This window comes from Pelodiscus sinensis, chromosome 7 (genome assembly GCF_049634645.1).
Source record: "Pelodiscus sinensis isolate JC-2024 chromosome 7, ASM4963464v1, whole genome shotgun sequence".
Taxonomy (NCBI): Eukaryota; Metazoa; Chordata; order Testudines; family Trionychidae; genus Pelodiscus; species Pelodiscus sinensis.
Genome location: NC_134717.1, coordinates 46,458,656 through 46,475,514, shown reverse-complemented (window position 1 = coordinate 46,475,514; position 16,859 = coordinate 46,458,656). Strand labels below are relative to the sequence as shown.

The 16,859-nt window shown below is 45.5% G+C and overlaps 1 protein-coding gene across 1 annotated transcript; it reads left to right on the top strand.

The window, feature by feature from the left end:
* The first annotated feature begins 42 nt into the window (after positions 1-42).
* FKBP7 (FKBP prolyl isomerase 7) lies at positions 43-7,461 on the top strand. The gene is made up of 4 exons (XM_006119443.4): positions 43-483; positions 1,855-2,006; positions 5,664-5,797; positions 7,086-7,461. The coding sequence occupies exons 1-4, from the start codon at positions 266-268 to the stop codon at positions 7,245-7,247; spliced, it is 666 nt and encodes a 221-aa protein (XP_006119505.2). The 5' UTR covers positions 43-265; the 3' UTR covers positions 7,248-7,461.
* The last annotated feature ends 9,398 nt before the right edge of the window (positions 7,462-16,859 follow it).

Genomic DNA, 16,859 nt, shown 5'->3' with positions numbered 1-16,859 from the left:
CTGACTGCACCGAGCACGCACTTTTCTGCAGGCGTTCACAATTGTCCATGGGGGAGGAGCAAGAGGGCGGGCCGCAGCTCCCTGGCCAAGCCCACAGACCTCGACCGTGCAGCGCTGCAGCTCAGAGATGTACACGCCCCAGTGAGAGCAGCCTGACGTCGAACAATGCCACGCAGCCAGCCCGAGGGGGGGGAGGGCTCTTACTCGTGAGGCTGCACGAAGAACCTGAATCAGCACAAGGCTGCAAGGGAGAGCTTTAGCAAGTATGACTTTCGGAGTCAAATTAGTTGTTTTCTTGCAGGCTTTTGGTCTTCTTACGATCCACACGCAGGCACAAAGGAAAGAGGATGCCCCTGCAGAGGACGTTAAAATAGAAGTCTTACATGTACCCGAAGAATGCAAGTCAAAGAGCAAGAAGGGGGATCTCCTTAATGCACATTATGATGGCTACTTGGCCGGTGATGGATCCAAGTTTTATTGCAGGTAAATAACTTTATATCTTTCTTCTTTAGCAGATTTGCCTCTCCTCTTCAAATTAAAAATAGGCAAAACATTTAGCATTGTGTTCCCTTTAAAATCGGCATTAAAGCACATTTGACACTACTGAATCTGTTCAGAGAAAGAGAAAGTTGTATGTTGTGTCCATCATTAAAGTGAGGTTTAGAATTATATAAAAGTATATATAAGAGCTGTACTTTCAAACCACAAATAATAAAGTTTTCCTGGTCTTGGCTTTTCTTTCCCTGGGCCCAGTAATGAAGCAGCATGCTCAGTTTGGGATGAAATATTATACCAAAATAAAGCCCACTACTGGCTGAAATAGGATAGTGTTGATAGGTTTTGGTGGAGATCTAGGTCATTCTGCTTCTCAAAATGTGGATTGTGATCCCAAAGCAGGTCACAAGTTGCAGCTCTCTTTTAATGGGGCCGGTAAGGTGGCTTAGACTTGCTGGGCCCCAACACACAGGGCAAAAGCCAAAGCTTGAGGATTTTAAGCCTGGGAAGCAGAGCTCAGGATATAAGCCCCTGCTGGACTGAAGATCTTGTGCTTGGGCTATGACTTTGCTCCCCTCCTCCAAGCCGCAGGTCTTGGATGGGCTCAAGCTTCGGATTTCCCCCTTCCTAGGGTCACACAGTAATTTTTATTGTCAGAAGGGGGTTGCAGTGCAACGGAATTTACGTTGCAAGTTATTGGCAGTCCTTGTTTGCGTGCTTGTTTTCACAGCTTTAACAATGTTCTTTTCACATAGGTTTATAAAATAGGACAGAGGGGTGGCATTACATGCTAGTGGAACACTTGGTGTTGTGACTACAATGGAGAAATAGTATTTAGGAGCTAAAGGATTAGTCACCTCTAGAGTTGAGGGACAAAGCCACCTGTTGGGTGGCCTTGTCATCCTACATATCCTCTGTAACTCACTGTTTTGTAGCTCATCCTATGTATTTGTTGCAGGGGAGGAAGAGGTTCTCCCCCCAATTGTGTGATTTGGAAAAATTCTGCTAAGGAAAATTCCTAGTTTCCTTGCCCAGTGCCCGACTGCTTTCTGCAATAAAATGCAATTTTGGCAATCAAATTATACTTGTTCTTTAACAAGTCAATGGGAACCTGCCTGTGTATGCAATTTAGTATTTATAACCAATCAGTTATACAAAAAAAAGTGAATGCTTCAATAAAAATCACCAGCTGTTTACTTTTTAGTTTACACTTTACTGTGACTTTTAAAACATGTTTTTAAATAATGTCACTTTTCAAAGATGGTACTATATTTAAATGTGAGAGTGATTTTTAACAAATGTTTGAAACACTTACTTTATTGCTGTCTACTCCCTAAAGGTTTTTTATTATTTTTGTAGTCGCACACAAAATCAAGGCCACCCGAAATGGTTTGTTTTGGGTGTTGGACAAGTCATAAAAGGATTAGATATTGCTATGATGGGTATGTGTCCTGGAGAAAAACGGAAAGTGACAATTCCACCATCACTGGCATATGGAAACCAAGGCTATGGTAAAAAAAATATAAAATTTACATCTGTTTTCTGTCTTTATGTTGTCAGATAATTTACTTGAGTATTGACCATGGAAGCTTTTTTGACAGAGGGTTTATGTGATAGTAAATTAGTGCCTGGTCCTGAAAATTCTTACTCATAGGAGTTTTTACCCTCAAACATAGTCTCAAGTGCTACATCTGGACTGCAGGCTTCTTTCAGTAGATGCTTTTTTCGGAAGAGATCTTCCAAAAAAACTTATTCCGAAAAAGAGCGTCCACACTGCAAAAGCGCATCGATAAAGCAATATGCTTTTTCAAAAGAGAGCATCCAGACTAAATGGACGCTTTCTCACATGTAAGCTGTGATTGCTATCAACAGAATGACCACCAGAGCACCTGTGCTTTTTCCTCTTTCCTCTTCTTCCGAAAAAACTCCCTCTTCCCCTTCTACACACACCTTTTGCAAAAGAGCTCTTCTGTAAAAAGGCTTCTTCTTCATAGAATGAGCAGAGCTCGACAAATAATGTAATCTACTCACCCGTGGCTGGCGAGTAGATTACAACCCGGAAGAGCCAGCGCAGAGCAATCTGCACATGCACAGAACGATCTGCGCATGCGCAGAACTGCACGGCTGGTGAGCAGGGCTCGCCGCCGCTTGGCAAGCCCTGAGAATGAGGATTACTAATGCTGGAAAAACCTGCCTGTTCTTTTGATTTTCTTGCGGGAGAATACAATTGCAGTGTGGACATTCCTCAAATTTTGTTGGAAAAATGGACGTTTTTCCGACAAAACTCTGTAGGGTCGACATACCCAAGGAATATAATGGGGTTGCTCATACAAGGCAAACACACATGAGTAAGCTTTGACAGAATTGGACTTGGAAATAACAGGTCCATACTAACAAGCTCTCTCCCTTTTGCTAGCAAGGAACTTCTGTGATAGAGACACCACAGCTGTTTACAGCACCTACCCTGTGCCAGAAAGAGAAAGATCCTCTTTTTGTTGCCATTATTTGAGGCTCCATTGTGCTGCCAGTCCCTGATCCTGTTTGCTTACATTACTTATTTTTTTAAAACAAAAACCACATTTGAAAAGCTATCAAAAGGAATCAGCTCTTCAAACCAGCCTTCCATACACAACATGCTTACAGCTCTTTAATTTCCAGCACTATAAGCAGTACAGCACTTACATTGACTCCAAGCAACCGTGGTGCTGCTTTCACCGGTGGCTTATTTCATGTGAATGAAGTATTCTGTGCTAACAACAAAGAGAGCTTAGAGAGCAGAAGAGCTGGTAATTTTAGTTCTTATAATCAGGGCTAGACAAACTATAGAATCTACTCACCCGTGGCAAGTAGATTTCATCCACACGCCCCGTTTACCGGCAGCGTGCACATGCGCAATGCGGCTCTTGTGCATGCGCAGTGTGGGGCTGGCGAGTGGCTTTCGCCGCCATTTGTCAAGCCCTGCTTATAATTATATTCCAACTTGATAACCTGAGGCTGTGATACTTCTTTTTGCAGTCAGAGGAACCAAATATAAAATTTATTGTAACTATTTGTTGGAGACACGATCATTTAGGATTGGAGCAGACATACAGAAGGGGTAAATTGATAGTTATTTTTTGGTGGTCTTTAGATGAATCTTTATGAAGAAATCTTTCTTTTGTGGGAGAAAATAAATATGGTTCACTTGACAGCTAGAGTAAAAATCAGATTTTCAGAAAGCTATTGTTTATAGAAATTTGGAGGATTTAGTTATCTATTTTTGAGGTTTCAAGAAAGGCCTTTTGAGTTCACCACAAATTTTTCATTATTAATATTATTTTCCTCCAGTTTTTGTACATTCTTATTCCTGTTGCATTACATTCACATTTAATTTCTAAGATGTGGGTGCGGCCCAGATTTCCTCCAATCACAGCAATATGAGGGTCACTACATGCCGCTCTGAATTTGTTTGACCAAACATTGTTTGGACAACTGTCTTGGGGCTAGTTTATTGAGAAGTTTCATAACTAAGAATAATTATTATTGTAGTTACCACTACCCCACTGGATGGAGCACAGGAAACCCTATCTGAAGAATTGACATTCAAGTACAATATATGAGACTAATGGGCTGATTCAAGACTTAAAATCTTATTGTGAAATGTTTCAGCTGAATGGACAATATCACAATTTAGTTCTTTGTAATCAAGATTTGTCTGGAAACATGGAACATTGACTAAACATGTTCCTGCTGTTCTGTGATCATAGTTTGATCCTTTGTTCATGTCAAAATTCCATGAGCCAACTTTGTCCTTGATTCTGGCATTACCATTACCTCAGAAATGAATTTGTCTCATTAACCATAACAAGAAATGAACAAAACTTGCCTTGGAGCAACAAGAAAAGTCATTGATATCAAACAAAAAGTGCATTATTAAAATCTAACCTTAGTGTAACTGTTTATTATAGGCAGTGCTTGAAGGAAGACTTTTTCCTGCAACATGCTTGTCCTGTCTCAACGTATTGCTGCATGCTGGGGAAGACAACTGTCTAAAATTCACATAGTCAGGATGCATGTGGCTTTTTAGGTTTTTACATGACTTTTTCTCTGGTATGTATAATTCTTAAAACCACTTGCATGAAAGTCTACTTTGTTAACTTATATTAATAAATGTTAGATAAACTTGTTGAAAATATATGCTATATACTATATCTCAGATATTTACACAATTGAAGCAATTTAACAAAACACATTTTTCTATTCAAAATTGAAACCTCTTAATACCCTATTTTTTTTTTGTTATAGATATCTCAAATGAGATATACCAGTTTGTTTGCCTGGTACTCTTAAAGAAGCAAGATGATTTACATTTTAATCTTCAGATTTAATAGGATATATATGTGTGTATATATATAAAAATTCAAAAATAAATTCTGATGATAAACTATCCTATGTAATAGCTTTAGGTGAGCCAGCATATAATTAGGGTCCAGCTGTATGTTTATACACTAACTGCATGTTGCATTGTTTACCAAATGCATGTTTTGGGATGACTTTTTAGACTTTGTTGATCCACTCTTGTTTACCATTTCAGTTTCTTGCTTTTAGAAAGCATAATACAGTAGCCCACCTTTGTATTTAACATTTCCTTTACATCTTTGGTACCAGAAGATACTTTGACACAGGAATATTAGAACCCACCCCATACGTGTACCTCCTAGTAGTGAGATGAGCTCAGAGACCTTGGGAGCTAAGTAAATCCTAGAGTGACTCTCCCTCAGCTTTCAACTGCCAGCGCAAAAGTGGCAAAGAGCATTTTCCATGATTGCAGTATGAGGATCTTTAGGGTTGAGACTCCTAATGAATACGGATCCATCCAGCTGTAGAGCCCAAAGAACAGGCCACTAGGCAATATCTCCCGGAAGACAACGGTAAGGAGAGTTGTCCTGGGTTCAGTGAGGGGAAAGGATTGTTCCAGGCCAAGAGTATGTTAGGAAGGAGTCCTAAAGAATGACTTTAACAGTATATTATTTAAAGCAAGAGGTCAGATTATTTGGGTATCACATATGTTAGAATATTGTAGAATTAACCTATTCATAATAGATAAATAGAAATAATGTTCTTTATATGTACCAGTAGCATGAGCTTTGACCAGTGTGACTACTACAATATTTGTGTTGTATTCTTAGCACAAGGCAAGATTCCACCTAATGCAACGCTGATCTTTGACATTGAACTGTATGCAGTGAATAAAGGACCACGTAGTGTCGAAGCATTTACTCAAATAGACATGGACAGTGACAAGAAACTCTCACGAGATGAGGTAATGTAACTGACTTGGAAGAAACCAAAGGATGCATATTCCTATATACATTACCTTTGATTCCACCTTTTACTTATCACTTTGATGTGTGCAGGCTGTGTCCCAGATTTACAAGGATGCAATGTTTGTTTCACTCTCAGGCAGTGTCTAATGTCTCCCATTTGGGGAAATTAGTGTATTGAAATGTGTGGGGACCATTAGTATATTTTAAGAGGTTAATTCACATTCTTCCTCCACTAAATTCTTGTCCTCTCCAGTGCAACGGCCATCAAGAGTGCCAGTTATGTTTTTGTGATAGAGATATTTGCCCAATATGAACTAAGAATGTTAAGAACTAGTTGCTCCTCCCCTCCCTTGCTACCTCTATTTGATATCAGATAGAGGCAGCAAGGGGAGGGAAGAGGGGGTAATTCAAAGCGGCAGCACTGCACGGAGCCTGGGGTATGGGCTCCTTGCGGCACTGCTGCTTTGAAATGCTGTGGCAGCGTTTCATAGGGGCAGTTCTGCACAGCTGATCCCAGCTGAATGTGACGCTTCCGCTTTGAAACGCTGCAGTTGCATTTCAAAGCAGCAGGACCATGTGAAGCCCGGGGTCAGCTGGGGACTCCCTAGCTGACCCTTGGCTCCATTCGGCATTTTCGCAGAATCCGGAGTCAGCTGGGGAGTTCCCAGCTGATCCTGGGCTCTGTGCAATGCTGCTGCTTTGAAATGCCGCATGGATCTCCACACGGCATTTCCATGGAAGCTGGGGTCAGCTGACCCCGGGCTCTGCGCGGGCGCTTCTGCTTTGAAATGCACAAGAGCTCCCGGACTGCACGCGGAGTTCCAACTGTGAAATACACAGGAGCTCCTGTTGGGGCTTTTGTTACATTTCAAAGAAGAATGCAGAAGTGCCCATCAACTACTCGACTACTAAATTAATCCATATTTAACATCCTTACTATGAACTAATCAGACATCACCAACTCATTTCACTTATGTGCAGTTTTATTTTGAAAATATCTTTGAAGGTGTGTATTCATTGAAGATTTTTACTATGCACTGTTAATTTATATTGAGAAGATAAGGAGATAACCATTTCCAGACATTATTTTTGATATAGAGTTCCTAATGTTTTGCTCTTTTTAGTTTACTTCTGTTCTAGAGTTTCAAGTCTCTGAGATTTTATCAGATGTCATTTTATATTGGTGATATGAATGCTCATATGCTAGTACTTATCATGGTGAGCTCACAAAAATAAACTCTTATCTATGTTTAGTATAGTTTTATTTTTATTTTTTTCATTTAGATAAGCCATTATTTGAAGGAGGAATTTAAAAGAGATGGTAAAAAACGTGATGCATCAGTTCACGATTCTATTTTAACTGATATATTTAAGAAGAATGACCATGATGGAGATGGCTTTATATCTGCAAAGGAATACAATGTCTATCAGCACGATGAACTATAGCAAATTATTGCTAAAATCTCCTACCTGCTTTCTGTACCCTGGATTTAAAGAATCTCTAAAATGCATTTTCATTTTGTCACATGATGTTTTACAATTTTTTTTTGTAATGGTAAATTTTTATACTTTTTAAGATGAGTGTTACAAATATTACCAGTTACATGTCAGTAATACAATGCGATACATTTTACAAAAGAAATAAAATTATAAAAAGGAATAGTCTGTCTTGAATGATCATTTTGGTATAAAATTTTATGATATTTTTGCACCTGACTTATCTGAAAATAACATCTCCACCTGATTAAGACAGAACACTAATTAGGTGACTCTTCTTGTGTCAGAGAGAATTAGAATCCTGATATTTGTGCACTAAGAATAAAGATGTAGTTTCAGCATCCTGAAACAAAAAAGCAAAAGAAGGAAATAAAAAACAGGATTTCCTAGAACACAGAACCCCTGTCAATGTTAAGAAATATCATGAAAACATACAGTAAAGAAAGTAAACAAAATTGTGAGCTCTGTTGCCATAGGAGTTGAGTAGGATTATTGGGGAAGATAGGCTCTGACCACACAGATGATAAGAAGTTACTCACCTTCGTGCCATAATGATGGTTCTTTGAGATGTGTCCCCATGGGTGCTCCACTATAGGGTGTTGGGCTTGTCCCGTGCCGCAGATCAGAGACTTTCAATAGCTGTAGTCAGTTGGGCCACGCATGCACAGTTAGCGTTTCGTGCTGTTCGCGCCCTTTGACCGTCGCACGCGGCCCGGCTCCCACCAACTCCTCTCACCACTCGGTTATCTGCATCTAGAAAGAACAAGGCTCCGGAGCTGGGAGGAGGTGGGACGTGGAGCCCCCCCGGGAAACATCTCGAAGAACCATCGTTACTGCAGGAAGGTGAGTAACTTTTTCTTCGAGTGGTCCCCGTGGGTTCTCCACTGTAGGTGACTACATAGCAGTACTCAGGATGTGCTCCAGAGTGAAGGTTTATCAGAGACTGAAAGTACTGCTGAAGCCACTGTGGAGTCAGCGGCCCATCATTGAGCTATTGCGTAATGGCTCATAAATGTAGCATTGAATGACCATGTGGCTGCTCAGCAGATATCAGGTAGTGAGACCCCTCGTACGAAGGCCATTGATGTGGCCACAGCCCTGGTAGAATGTGCCCTCGGCAAGTCATGAAGGGTTTTGTTGCAAATGGAGTAACAGGTATACTATCTGAGATAACAAGGGGTTGCCCTTGGACCAGTCCACTATGGATACTAATAAGCGATCCGTTTTACGCCAATCTCATGTGTCATGATTATGAGGGTTAGCCAGCAGCCTGGGGATTAAGGGGTTAACTACACCTAGCCAGGTGGAGTGACCAATAGGAATGTAGGTGGGACTTTTCAAACTGGGACAAAGGAATTTGGGTTTTTTTCCTTTCTCCCTTTTGTCTCTCTGAGAGAGAGTTCTCTACAGCTAGAGAGAGGGACAAGCATGTCTCTCTCTCTCCAAGACACCATTCTTCATTTTCTGTAAGTAGGGTAAAGTTTAGGTAGTTTCGTTAGGTTTATTGTTGTAAGGATGGCACTGCTTAAAAGATGTTTTGGCTTTTCTTTATAACTAAGTTCTAGGCCCATGGAGTTTTTCCATGAGTATATTTTGTTACCTCCCTATCTAGTCATTATGTTTGCAACAGGAATATTGTTGTAATAATAAAAGTTCTTTCTTTTATTTTATTAACCTGGCAGTGGTTAATTGTGTGCCTTGATTTTTATCTTAGGGGTGAGATTTCCCAAATAATCTACCCCCTGATTTCTTTATCAACGTTTGGGTGGTGGCAGCGGAAGTTTTGTTCCCAAGATCTAGGTTTTTAAGATTTTGGGGGAAGTTTTATACCAAAGCCTGGTAGATAAAGCTTTGGGGTACACTTGCTGGCCCCCACTTCTGCATTTATCATGCCAGAGTGGGGAAGGAGCCATGACATCATGTTCTGTCAATGTAGAAAGCAATTGCTCGACATACATCGAGGGTGTGGAGCAACACCTCTCGCACAAAGGCATGCAGTTTCGGGTAGAATGAATGGAGAACAATCAGGTTATTAACATGAAATTGAGAACAAACTTTAGGGATGAAGGTAGGGTGGGCACGCAACGTCACTGAAGGCCTATTGAAGACGGTGAAAGGTGGCGTTGCCATCAGTGCTGCCAGTTCACTAACCCTGTGTGCCGATGTCATTGCCAACAGAAAGACAACCTTCATGGTGATCATGTGGAGAGACGCCATGGCCATTGGCTCAAAGGGTGGGTACATTAAGGTATCCAGCACAAGATCCAAGCTCAGGAAGGAGGTGGTGGTCTACGTGAGGGTTTAAGGTTCGTCAAGCCTTTTAACAGCCTCTCAGTAAGCAGATGAGTAAATACCAACATTCCTTCAATGGGATGGTGGAAGGTACTAATTGCTGATAAGTGCACTCTCAGAGTGGCAATAGCAAGACCCGTATGATCGAGAAAAAGAACATAATCAAGGATTTGATGCATTGGTGATGTGTACGGGTCAATCCGATTATCAGACCACCAGGCTACAAATCTCCTCCATTTAGCAAGGTAAGGCTTCCTCGTAGATTCCCTTCTGCTATGCAATAAGACCATTTTCACTTGATCTGAGCAGAGATGTTTTTATGCTTTGAACCAGCTAGAAGCCATGCTGTTAGATGCAGGGTTTCCGGTCTCAGGTGCAGCAGACAGCCATGTTTCTGACAATGTGGTGGTTGTATTGACATTCGACTGAGAAACGGGTACCATGGTTGCCTTGTCCATATTGGGCTATGAGAATCACTTGGGCTGAATCTTCATTGATCTTCTCTAGTACTCTGTGTATGAGAATCGTAGGTAGAAACACATAAAGTAGTGGGCCGATCCAGGGAGTCCGTAATGTATCCTCAAGGGACCCCTTTCTGATGCCCGCTCTTGAACAATTGTGGTAACATTTCTTGTCGTAGCTGGCAAACAGGTCTATCTGTGGAGACCCCCAGAGACTGAAGACATCCTGAAGAATATCTGAATGAATCTCCCACTCGTGATTGCACGGGAAATGTCTGCTGAGCGTGTCTGCCTGTATTGCTCGTACCAGGTAAGTATGATGCTATTAAGGCTATGTCGTTTCGGACACACCAGTTCCATAACTGGACTGCTCGTGTGCAGAGTGATCAGGAGTGTGCTCCTCCCTGGCAATTTATATAATACTTTGTTGCAATGTTGTCTGTCAGCACCCTGACTGTTGTGCCAGCAGTGTGGACATGGAAGTGTTTGCATGTGAGGAAAACTGCCCTGAGTTCTAAGAGATTTATGTGTACGGTGGATTCTGTTGTCGACCATTTGCCTTGTACTGACATGCCGTTCATATCGGTGCCCCAGCCAATGAGGGAAGCGTCTGTAGTCAGCTGGCTCAATGGTTGTTGACGGTGGAAAGGTACCCCTGCCATGAGATTTTGTGGTTTTGTCCACCAGAGTAGGGATCTGCGGATGAGAGTGGTCGGAGTTACTATTTTGTGAATGCTGTGCTTTGTGGGGATATATACCGACAACTGCCAATGTTGAAGACAGCGCAAATGAAGTCTTGCATGCTGGACCACAAAAGTGGTGGCAGCCATATGTCCCATAAGTTGTAGACAAGTACGCACTGACACAGTAGGAACATGCATAATGATGGTGGTTAGATCTTGAATTGCTTGGAAGCATTCCAGAGGTAAATAAGCTTGAGCCATGATGGAATCTAGTCGCACCCCTATAAATGTTATGATCTGTGTGGGCTCTATCGTCGATTTTTACTCATTGATAATGAAGCCGAGGGACTTGAGGATCTGCCTGGCTAGTGTGATCATACGGGATTTCTCTTCTCGTGATTGACCCTTTATGAGACAATTGTCAAGGTAAGGGAAAATGATAATGTCCTTGTGACGTAAATGTGCCGCTACAACAGACAGTTTTTGAGAAAACCCTGGGAGCGGCTGCGAGGCCAAACAGCAGCACACGGTACTGGAAGTGACTGTCGACGATGACAAAACAAAGAAAATGCCTGTGGGCTGGCTGGATGGTGATGTGGAAACAGGCATCATGCAGGTCGAGGGCTGCAAACCAATCGTCCTTGTCTAACGAGGGTACTATGGTAGAGAGGGTCACCATCTTGAATCTTTGCTTTCGGAGATGCCGATTCAATTTCCTGAGGTCGAGGATGGGTCTCCACCTTCCGGACTTCTTCTCCAGGAGAAAATAACAAGACTAGAACCCTCTTCCCCGGAATTGTGTTGGAACGACCTTGATAGCACCAATGGACAGGAGACGACGGACTTCCTGTTTCAAAAGGCCCTTGTGAGATGGGTCACTGAAGAGGGACGGGGTTGGTGGGGTCATGGGCAGAATGGACATAAATGGGATGGTGAGCCTAGATGACACAAGCTGTAACACCCGTTGGTTTGATGTTTTAGCTGTCCATTGATCTTGGAACGGTCGTAGGCAGTGGTGGAAGAGGTAGGTGACATGATGTTTTGCCTCTGTAGGAAGGACTGGTTTCACACCCTCGACTGAGAAGTCAAACCTGCCGCTTTGTGGTCGCCAGATTGGTTGTATGGGGAGGCTGGGGGCACCTGCGTTGTGGGCGCTGCCTTGAATGGAATTGAGACTCGTTGTTTCCTCTGAAAAGGATAATCGTACCTTATTTGATATGGGTAGTACTTCTTACGCCTAAAGGGGGGCGTGTACATGCCAAGGGTAAGGAGTGTCATCTGAGAATCTTTCCCTCAATGGAAGTCTTCATCTGTTTTGTCCACGAAGAACTTTTTCTTTTCAAACGGGAGGTCCTCCACCTTGTTCTGTAGCTCTTTAGGGACTGTGGCCGAAGCAAGCCAGGATGACCTTCTCATCGCTTTCGCCATTGCGGTTGTTTGCACAGCTGTGTCCACCACGTCTAAGGCAATCTACAATCCTGCTTGCAATGACGCATAACCCTCATGCACCACAGATTTTAAAAATGGCCTCTTTAAATCAGGGAGATATTGCAGGAGATCTGCCACTTTGGAGTAGTTATCAAAGTTGTGATTTGATAATAGGGCGGCATAGTTTGCAATACACAGGAGAAGTGTAGCTGATGAATACACCTTCCTGCCAAAGATGTCCAGTTTTTTTAAATCAGATGTCATGGTTTTATACTGTGCCGTGGCTCACAGTTGCACCGCATCAACCACTAATGAATTTGGTTGCGGGTGATTGAAGAAGAACTCAAGGCCTTTGGAAGGTGTGGTTTAAAGTAAAAGGTTCGGAAATGTGGCTAGTCCTAGGGAGGTGCAGAAACAGGCAAACTATTACTAAATATCTTTTAAATCAGGGACCAGGGATTATCAACAGTTATGTTTACATCAATCTTACTCATAAGTCTAATTACTTATCTAAAACTCTTAACAATACTACTTAACAAAACTTTTAACTAAGTTTAGATAACAATACTCACACTTAGAAAAAACACAAAGTACAACAGCAACAACAGAATAGTTGGTATACGTTACACTCTACAGGAACTCGTTTGGTTCGGTGAGCGGGAAGTGGCCTTCGGGTGATCAGTCCTCAGACCTGGCTCATATTCCGCCATCCAATGTTTATTCGGGATTCCTCAATTTGATATAGGAGGGGTAGCTGTTTTATAGAGAGCTTTTGCGCACTTTTTTGTGATAAGCTAGCAGACCCTGTCTGTTAAGTGACAGGAGTAAGGGGGTGAGATGCTTTCCTGTTTTCCCTTTCTGCCTTATCGGGCATGGCGCAGTCAGCACAACCAGCACGAACTTTACATGAACTTTTCAGGTCTGGTTTTGGTTCCTGTTCGTCGCTGATCTTTAAGTTACATAGTGTAAGGGTTTTCATCAAGGGGAAGTTGACCTTTTGCTTGGATGGCAATACGTGCGAGAGGCCTGGCCAGCAAAGAGCCTGCTTCCACAGAGGGCACAAAATATTTTTTGTCCACTCACCCATTAGTTGGTGGTATGGAGGCTGGGGTCTGCTAGATGTCTTCGGCAGCCTCCACGATGGCCTCATCAACGAGGAGGAAAATCTTCGAACTTTGCTGAAGATGCAAGTTTTTCAGCAATTGATATTGTTTGGCCTGCACTTCGGCTAATTGGACCTCCTGAGAGTGAGCCACTCACTTGAAAAGCTCTTGAAATTGTTTCAAGTCGTCCGGCGGGGACATGTCTGCCAGGAAAACCACCTCATCAGGGGAGGAGGAGGAATGGTCCACTACTGGCAGCTCTTGTTGCTGATCGTTTGCCTCCGATAAGTGATCCTCTTCCGGCTCCAAGTGCTGAGTTACTATGAGTGGGCTCTGCGGAAGAGGGGTTGGTTTGTCTGCCTGCTGCTGCTGCAGTTCCACTGGAGCAGCCTGATGGGTCGGGGAGCAATACGAGCATGGAGATTGCTGATGTGACCGTGAATGATGGCAGCAGTGTGGAGAGTAGGCTGCCCTGTGACGGTGGTCATAATATCAGTCCGATCAAGATGGTGATGAGCGTCTGAATGACCTGACGCTATCATACTGTCTGCTGTAACTGGCATGAGACGATCGTAACGGCGAGTAAGAATAATGTGGTGATTGCACACAGGAAGGTGATGGGGAATATGATGGGTGCCTGTAATAATGACTTCCATGCGCCCGTGACTGGTCTCGGTATGGGGATCGAGGGCTCCTCCTAGAATAGTAGTGAGCTCTAGGGCTTTGGTGATGATATACGCACTGCAAGGGCGAGAGGCACAATGGAGGCGAGGGAGACAGCTCTGGTGGAAAAAGTAGAAGAAGGAGATATAGGACTCTTCTCGCTGCGCGCCTTGTCCAGGGCTTTCCCCTGTGCTGGTGCTGTTGTGCCTGGTGCACCTGTTGGCTGTCCCTGCTGCGGCACCACAGGTACTGGCAACAGTGCCGGTGCCGAAGCTAATGACTCGGTGTCATGTCGGACCTCCCTCGGTGCTGGCCGTGGCACTCTTGTCAGTGCCGATTGTTCCTGTGGGGCCGGTGCCGCCGGCACCTGTGAAAGACGGGATCCGCCGTCCGGTGCCGATGAAGGTTTTGGTGCCACCGGCAACCATGCTGGAGCTGCCATTTTTTGGCTTTTGTGGCTGGAGCCGGTATGGAGGAGCCTGGGACAAGTCCAGAAGTACCCGGCCTGTCTCATCTGTTGATCCTGGTGGTCGGTTCAGGCGGCAAAGACACAACAACACTCCCTGCTATGTAGCCAGAGCTGCCTCTGGGCATGTGATGGCCCCACACTGCCATGCTAGAGTTTCTGCAGGTTGCCTTCCGAGTTCATCCTTGAGAACCTCTGCCTCTGTGTGGGAGCAATGCCCTTGCAACCTCATCTCACTGTGTGTGGGAACAATGCCCATGCAACCCACTTTTGGAGGCTGGACACCAGTTCCAACTGGGGGGGTTCTGCAGTCCTGCCCTCACACAGTCCTGTGGGGGGCGGTTTCAAAGGGGGTGGTCCTGGGATGTTTGTGGGGGGAGATGAGGGCTCGGGGACCTCCGAAGGGCTCAGGCACCCCCTTTGATTCTCTGTTTTGTGTCTTTGTCTCCTTCTGCAGGTGGTGAGAGCCACAAAACACTGTCCTGCTGCTCAGGGTCATCTGTCTGGGAGATCTGGCCCTATCATGGCCAGATTTGCTGTCCAGGGCATCTCCAACTGGGGGGGGGGGGGTGCAGTAGATGCAACCCACATCCGAATCCGTGCCCCCGACCACCGGGCCACCCAGTATATAAACAGAAAAGGATTATTTCTCAATGGTCCTGCAGGCCCTGGTGAACCATAGCGGCCAGTGGTTCAGACATTTTCGTCAGCTGGTCGGGGAGGACACCCGACGCCCACGTGTTCCGCAACTCCAGCCTCTACCACAAGCTGCAGGCTGGGACATTCTTCCCACAGCTTAACTTTAGGGTCAGGGACACTGTGATGCAACTGTGCATCGTGGGGGACGTGGCCTACCCCCTCATGACATGGCTTATGAAGCCATACACTGGCCACCTGGACCCAAGCAGGGACCGCTTCAATGTCCTCCTGGGCAGGGCCTGCATCCAGGTGGAATGCACCTTCAGGCATCTGAAGGTGAGGTTCAGGTGCCTCTTGATCTGCCTGGAGGTGGGGGAGCACAACATCTCCCAGGTGCTCTCTGAATATTGTGTTCTTCACAACATTGTGGAGAAGGGGGAGGCCTTCCTTCTGGGGTGGGGGCAGAGGCCATCCTGGGGGACGGGCCTTCAAGCAGCTGCGCCGAACTGCCATTCGCCAGGCCCATCAGGTGTGGGGTGCGTGCATCTGGGAGGCCCCGAAGGAGAGTTTCTCTGAAGAACCCAAGTAACTCTCCCCAGGGTCCACCCACTAGAGGCCTGTGCCTTGCCCCCGTAGGCCTTTCCCACAACAACCCTCCCTTTCCCCCTTTCCTGTACACTCAATAAAAAACAATGGTTTTGTTTTTTAAAAAAGAAGTCTGTTTTTTTCTGATAAAAGTAACTGGGGAGGGGGCTGAGAACCTGAAACTGGGGAGGGGGTAGGGGGACTGAGAACCTGGATATGGGGAGGAGGGGATGAGAACTTCGGAGTGGGGAGGAGAGGCTCAGAGCTGGGGCTTAGAGTGGCACATGGTTCGGGTGCTTGTTCCACCTCGTGTCTGGGGACCTCAGTGACCTCAGGGGTGGGGGGGTCCTGGGAGAACAGGAGGGGGGGCTGGAGTGGGGTCAGGCATGGGGTGGGGGCAGAGGCTGGGAGGGGGAGCGGGTACTAGAGCAGGGACTGGAGCAGAGACTGGAACTGGTGCCGGGTACGCCATCATCTCCCAGACGGTGGCACAGATGGACCGTTGCGGCCCTGCTGCAGCAGCTCAGTCCACATCTGGGCCCACCATTGTGCATTGTCCCAGACCACCTGGGCCAGCATCTACTACATGTCCTAGAGGATGGACCCGTGCTCCGTCATTAGGTCCTCATGGGCCCTCCGTCGCTTATGGGGGTTGGGCGGCTGGCGTCGCTCACCCCACAATCACAGCTGGTTCAGCTAAGGAAAATAAAGAGACGTGCTCAGTCATGACACTCTCCCTGAGGCCTTGCCCTTACCAGCGAGCTGAGAGCAACAGTTCTTGGGTCAGAGGGTGGGGATGTCCCAGGAGCAAGGCCATGTGTGGCCTGGACTGCAGGCCCTGCCTCACAAGGGCCCAGAGGTGCCCATGGGACCATGCTTTCCGCCCACATCCCATGGACAAGCAGGCAAGGGAAGTGTCCATCTACACTGGGATCCAATGGCCAGGAGAGGGGCCTCGGGCAGCCTAGGCGTCCATCAGGGCTACACACACCTGCGCCTGGCAGCACTGTCCCAGGGAGTGGGTGGTGTCTCAAGCATGCAGGCATGCCCATGTGCGGCCCTCCAGAGTCTGTGTGTGTCCTTGTCCCCAGCCTCCTGCCAGCAGCATTCTAACCGCCCACTCCACCCCCCGGCACTCAGACATGTGTCTGGCCTCCTCAGAGCCTGTGAGCAGGAGCCCCGGGGTGCTCCAGGGCTGCTGCCTGGGGCTGCGTAGCGCAGACTGGCACTGCACGTGCTTC